This window comes from Neomonachus schauinslandi, chromosome 14, assembly GCF_002201575.2.
Source record: "Neomonachus schauinslandi chromosome 14, ASM220157v2, whole genome shotgun sequence".
NCBI lineage: Eukaryota > Metazoa > Chordata > Mammalia > Carnivora > Phocidae > Neomonachus > Neomonachus schauinslandi.
The window spans coordinates 53,268,481-53,274,919 of NC_058416.1; the positions used below are offsets into that span (position 1 = coordinate 53,268,481).

Consider the following 6,439-nt stretch of genomic DNA (forward strand, 5'->3'; position numbering starts at 1 on the left):
ACTATCACCAAATACAAAGTAATAAAAGAGTTGTACCCAAACCTGGTCAGTCCTTCCATTTCTTGAAACTTGCACACAAACTGAAGAAACCCACTCAGCCTTAAAAAGGTCGATCATTTCGCTCTCCTAAAATTTCATCTCTGAGAGTGGCTTTCTTTCTCCGTCTCTGTCTTGCACTCTCTCTCTCTCTCTCTCTCTCTCTCTCTCTCTCTCTCTCTCCCTGTGTGTCTCTCCTTCTACCGGAGAGAGCGTTTTGTTTCCCTTTTCCTGTTTCTGCTGCTGGATGAATGCAAAATACATGATTGAAGGGATTTTTTTTTTTTCAGGTTAACAGTTGGAAATCTAAAATCTTGCTCCTCTGAATGGCTTTAGATGCTAGTCACTCAACACAGAACGTTCACATAAAGAGGCATATACAGAACCAAGAATCCTGCTCATTTAGAGCAAAACAAAACAACAGCAAAAACTCCTTTTACTCCTCCTAGCCCATTCCTATTTTATTTACTTAACTATTAGCACTTACCCGGAGATGTGCCATAAATGCTCTACTCCAAATGTATAAAAGCCAACCACATCTCAACTGAGAATTAAACAGTTTTAATGTCTTCAAATCCATGTCCCTGCTCCAAACCCTGTACCAGTCCCTGGCAGGGGTACAAGATTCTAAACAGCCGACATCTGATTCTTGACATTTAAAAATAACAATATTGGGGGAAAAAAGGGAGTCTTTTTTTTTTTTTATTAACTACAAACAGCTTGTGAGTGAGCACAGATTGACTGTATTAACTGGATCTTGCCATAATTTCAAGCTACAGTATTTTATTTCTAAATCAATGTCAATCAGAGGCCAAATACCTACAGACTCCTCATTTTCTGTATAACCATGGTAATGGCTAAAGTTAAAGTAATTCCAAGTGGTAATTCTCCAACGAGAGAATCAGAACTTTGCTCGTATTTAGATTCTACTATTGGTGACTATTAATTTAACCTTTGTGCAGTCTCGAATCAAACCAGGGACAGATCAGTCCTTCGGTTGCTTGTCTAAGATGGGTCACATTTCCTGTACCTGCGTGCCTAACTGCACATACAGAGATAAGGTCAAGGGAGTGCAAACATTTGCTACAGAATAAAGCAGGGAATAAAATGAAAGTAAAAAGCATTTATTTCCATTCCTGGAGCACATTTTAGACTCAGACAGATCTCGGAGCAAGTCTTAGCTCTTTTACTTACTATTTATGCCTTCCTGAGTAAGTGATTTCATTGTTCGTGCCTTAGTTTAGTCACCTGCAAAGCTGGAGTAAACATAATACTTTACAAAGTTATTTCAGGTATGAAATGAGATACTGTGTGTTTTCTGGCACATAACAAGTATTTGATACATGCCACTTCCTCCCTCTGTTTTATATTTGGAACCGGTCGGGGTTGGACATGATAGAGCGAAAACCCCAGGCTTTGGAGGCAGATGAGTCTGTTCTGACCCTCCATGTTGCCGCGTACGAACTGTGTGTCCTTAGGCAAGCTACTTAACCTCATTTACTAAATCTCAGTTTCTTCAACTGTAAAATACTTCACAGAGTTTTACAGAGCAAATTAGATAACAATGGAAAAACATGTACTTTTGGTAGACATGTATTACATGAGAGTTTCCAGGCCTTGCAACTCTTGAAAATTGCTCTAATTAGTACTCCTCGTATGTAACTAAGGAGGTTAAAAATGTGAACTCAGATCGCAGGTCCTCTAGGCCAAATGCCTCATCTTATAGCAGAGGAAGGAGACCCAGAGAGCTGAGATGATGGTCACTGGCTAATCAGTGACCGCTCACCCGTTAATGGCAAGCAGACACTAGAACGTAGACCCTCTCCTTTGAAGTTCAGTGCTTTATCCACTAAACTTTGTGAGGTTGAAGTCAAACATTTGTAAATCCAGTTTCACTATTAGTTGGTAATTAAGATAATAGAACTGGAAAACATTTTTTTCTTCATTTCCCCAAATTTGCTTCTAAGAATGAGCTTATAAATGAAATCATTGCATGGGAGCGGGCAGGGGCTGGCTACACCTGTCTTCCTGAGAGGAGCTTCGGTAGGATGGTGGAGTCCCTCTTTTTTCTAAAGAAAGAAGAGAGCTGGACAGAATGTCCAGTTTCAGGAGTTTCCTGTTCTCCTCCCTCCCCCTGTGAACGTGCAACTCCTTCTTCCCCTTCTTCCGAGGAGCCCTTTAACTAACTCTGCATGCTGGGTGGGAAGAACACACTGTTGTACATTTAGTTTGTCTCCTAGACCCACTACCTGCTCACACTGAAATACGGAAATTTTTTTTCCAGTCTGAAAGCCTCACACAGAATAGGAGCTCAATAAATGTCAATATTTATTAAAGAAGGTGTGCCTTTGAGCTCAGTTTATATTTAAAGGGTTTAACTAGCTTGGCCCAGTGTTAATTATTGCCCAATGTATGATAGAAAATATTAATTTCTTTCAATCTTTCAATAACTTCAGAATTAAAAGCAAAGGTCCTTTGGGTAGTGAGTCAGATTAGCTGTTACTCTGGGGACGAAGGGAAGGAAATGGGATTGGGGAAGGTATATAAGTGATACATTGTAATTAATGTTTTATTTCTCCAGCTGGGTTACATATAACTGGGTTTGTTTTATTATTATTTTTCTTTTTTTTTTTTAAAGATTTTATTTATTTATTCATGAGAGAGAGAGAGGCAGAGCGAGAAGCAGGCTCCCAAGGAGCAGGGAGCCCAATGCAGGACTCGATCCCAGGACCCTGAGATCATGACCTGAGCCGAAGGCAGACGCTTAACCATCTGAGCCACCCAGGTGCCCTATTATTATTTTTCTTTATACCTCTCTGTAAGCCTCAAATATTTCATTAAAAAACTGGCTTAAAAGAAGGTAAATACCTTGAAAACAGAATTCCCAAATCTTTTGAATATGAGATCTAATAATGCTACGATACTAAATCTCATACTTAAATCTTCAAGCTTTCATTCTCATTTTACTGAAAAGCTTTTAATAATAATATGTTTGCTCTACAGATTTTTTTCCCTCCTGTTCACTATTTTCATGCCCTTGATTCCAGGGCTGTGCTGGGATGTACTGGAAAGAGCTATTTTGCATCAAATAGATATAAGTCTAATTCTCAGTTCTTCAACTTATTGGCCATGTGGCTTTAAAATCACTTGATAGTTCTCATCTCAGTTTCCTTTCTTGTAAAATCAGAGGATTATTATATCAAGCTCTCAGGATTATCTTAAAAATTAAATGGAATAACAAATGTGAAAACATTTGCTATAGCATCTGATACATTGTAGATTTTCAATCAATATCAGTTTCCTTATCCTTCCACTTTTCTCCACTACTTGAGCCTTTTACTGCAAAAAGGCATAAAAAAGAAAGAAAAAGGAATTTGAGGCAAGAAGAACATAGGCAATCATGCAAGCATATAAAAGGCATTTTGTCACTAACAAAGGCTGTTCCTGGATCCTTGTAGAGTTTTCTTCCTTAATCTGGTATTTCTTATCTAATCTCATCACTACTTATTAAAGTCCAGGGTTTTTTTAAATTTGTTGTGTTTTTTGTTTGTTTGTTTGTTTTCCCACCCATTACAGAACTTTCATAGATAAACTATCCTGTTCTAGGGCTCCTATCTCATTACCCATCCTTTCTTCAGGACAGATGTTCTAATCAAAATACTTTATTCTAGGTGGTGGGTAAGATTGATATGCCTAAACAATTTCTAAAGCTTCAGTTGTAACCCTTGTTATAGTCATTTCTATAAATTAAGTGACTTGGATTCTCTCCTCCCTCTATACTAACAATATAACAGAATAACCCACTAAGCCTTTACTTTTCTTCGAGGCTAGTTTTTTATATGCTAAGTGAGGAGGTAGGAATAGATGTACTCTTTAGCTCTAAAATTCCATTAATAATTCTTGATGGCTTAACTCCTCTAGCAAACTTATAGTAAATGAGGCAATACCACTCTGAGTGGGAAAAACTGACCATTGGAATTGTGTGCTCTTTGTGAAAACTATCCGCATGTTGGTGGCTTCTTCTGAATACTGGGATGTCTTTGCCAGGTGACTGCCTGCCTGGCATATTCTCAGGGCTTGGCAGAGGCATTCTCAAGGGAGCCAGATTTGTCAGGAGCAATTCAGAGAGCAAAAAGTTGAATTTCTCAGTGGAAGACTTTTTCCTTGCATTTCTTCTTAGGATAAGAGTGCGAAATGATTATGGCATGCCTTTATAGTCCAATAAAAACTTTTTTTTTTTTTTAAAGATGGGTGTACAGGAGAGAAGAGAGAAAAAAAGATACCGTGAAAAGGAAAAATATGAGGGTCCTTTTTCAGGGAGGGTTATTATCTTGGGAAAAATGACAATTACCAGATAGAGGAATTGGCCCCGGCGGGGGGCGGGGGTGAGGTGGGGTGGCGAGGGGGAAAAGAAAAAGACTTTGCTCCTGACGTTTTCTAGGTTCAGTGAATGGAAGGGCATTAGTGAAAGACATGAGGAGACTGAAAGAGGAGGAGCGGCTTGCCTTGGGTCTATACGTGTGTGCGATTTACACACTGACACTAATTGCATTTTATTTCGTGGCTGCTTCCCCCTGCTTTTCCTCCTCCGTTTTCCTGGGTCTCTGCAGCCGTGCTTGTCAGGTCCCCAAACTGGCTTGATCTCACCTCCTCAGGGCCCAAGGCATTGTTCCAATTCCCTGTGCTCTGGGGGGTGGGGGTGGGGGTTTGGGTGGGAGTGTGGTTAGTGTTGGAGGTGGTGATAACAATTACAGTTGTGAGAAGATAGATCAAGTTTCCCAAACAAATAGCTTAAGGCAGAATTTTACAATAAAGGAAAAAAAAACCACTCTGGATAGATCTAATGAAACTCCTTCCAAAATTCAAAAGATCATTGTTGACTTTTGTAAAAAAGAAAAAAAGGTGGATTTATTTTAAAATTCTGTGTAGACTCCCCTTTTCTCACCTCCCTATCCCATGTTCCCTCAGACGAAAGAGGAACACTAAACATTAATAACTCCTTGCCTTTATGTAGGCATGCTTTTCAAAGCACTTTTATATCTAGTGTCTCAAGATAACTGGATGGAGTTGGGTAGCCGGTTTGTTTCCTGATAGGAGCAGTTGGCCAGAGAAACGCTAAATAATTTGCTCAGGTTCATGCAGACAATTCACAGCAGAGCCAAGACTAGGGCCCAGGAGAAAACACCACACAATTAGCAGGTACAATTTCTAAGCATCCATCACTTGACATAAATGGTACCTGAAGGTACTGGCAGGAACGTTCTTGTTGACATGACTCTGACTTCACCATGGCCTGGTCCATGTTAACCGAGGCTTTCTGGTAAACCTCCCTGGCACGGCTGACTGTCAGAGTGGAGGACCACGCGCTCTTCTTCAGGAGCGGCGCGTCCAGGTTGACAGGCAGGTTGGCACAGGTGGAGCACTTGACGTCGTTGTTACTCCGGGAGGCCTTGACCGCCTGCTCGCTGATGGTGTTGTAGGCCTCCATGAAGTACTGCGAGGCCGAGCGGTCGGGGCACCTGCCCATGGTCATCACGCCCGAGGGCGCGTGGTAGATGCACATGTCGCCGTCCAGGTTGTCATCGGAACTCCACCAGCCGGGGGAGGTGTTGGGGCGGGCCTTGGGGTCAGCGCGCCGCTCCTTGCTCTTACTGCGCTTGCCGTACCGCACCGTCTGCGTCTCATCGGGGCTGGCTTTGCCCCCGTTCACGCTGCCCTTGGACGGCCCCTCCAGGGAGTGAGACTTGGTGAAGAGCTTCTGGACCGAGTGGACCAGGTGGCGGATGCGGCCGGGGCTGTCGCTGCGGTGCTCCACGGCGGTGCGCTTGTACTGCAGCGTGTGGTAGCCATCGCGGTTGAGCGGCAGCTGCCTCTCAAACTGGTCCAGGAGGTTGGCGGGAATGCGGTTGGCCTTGGTGGCCAGGGTGCGGGGCACCAGGGCGCACTCGTCCTTCAGCTCCTGCTGTGACGTGTAGTGCCTGCGTGGGAAGGTGCTGCTGGCCAGCGGGTCGCTGAAGGGGCCCACGCACTCGGCCTGGAAGGAGTTCCGCTGGGTGTAGTAAGGGTGGTCCGCGGGGTGGTGCTCCACCGGGCTCAGCAGGTAGGGCTTGCGGTCCGAGGAGTGGTGTGACAGCGAGTCACAGGCCGAATCACAGGTGATGCCGTGGTGGTGGCTGCGGCTGCCCGATAACCCTTTCATTGCTGGTGGGCTGCAACCTCGGGGGTCATAGACACCCCGTGGTTAGGTTCCAGACCCGTCTTCTGCAAAGACCTGGAGGCAAGGAAGAAGAAGAGAGGGAAAATGGTTAATGCTTCTCTGGGTAAGTAGATGTTGCTCTTTTGAATGTCTGCTACTGTGTTCCCTTTGTGGCAGAAGAACTCAGCACGGTCCTTGAAAGCAGTT

The 6,439-nt window shown here is 43.5% G+C and overlaps 1 protein-coding gene across 6 annotated transcripts in view; it reads right to left on the minus strand.

Annotated features, from left to right (window-relative positions):
* DLGAP1 (DLG associated protein 1) overlaps positions 1–6,235 on the minus strand; it is a 313,149-nt gene extending 306,914 nt beyond the window's left edge. For 2 of the 6 annotated variants that reach the window (XM_021686214.1, XM_021686213.1), the window contains exon 1: positions 5,276–6,235. In XM_021686214.1, the coding sequence (XP_021541889.1) occupies positions 5,276–6,235 (960 nt within the window). Of the gene's footprint in view, positions 1–42; positions 118–523; positions 617–5,275 lie in introns of those variants that run through there. The other 4 variants (XM_021686218.1, XM_021686216.1, XM_021686217.1 and 1 more) reach the window with 2 other exon arrangements.
* Between the last annotated feature and the right edge of the window lie 204 nt (positions 6,236–6,439).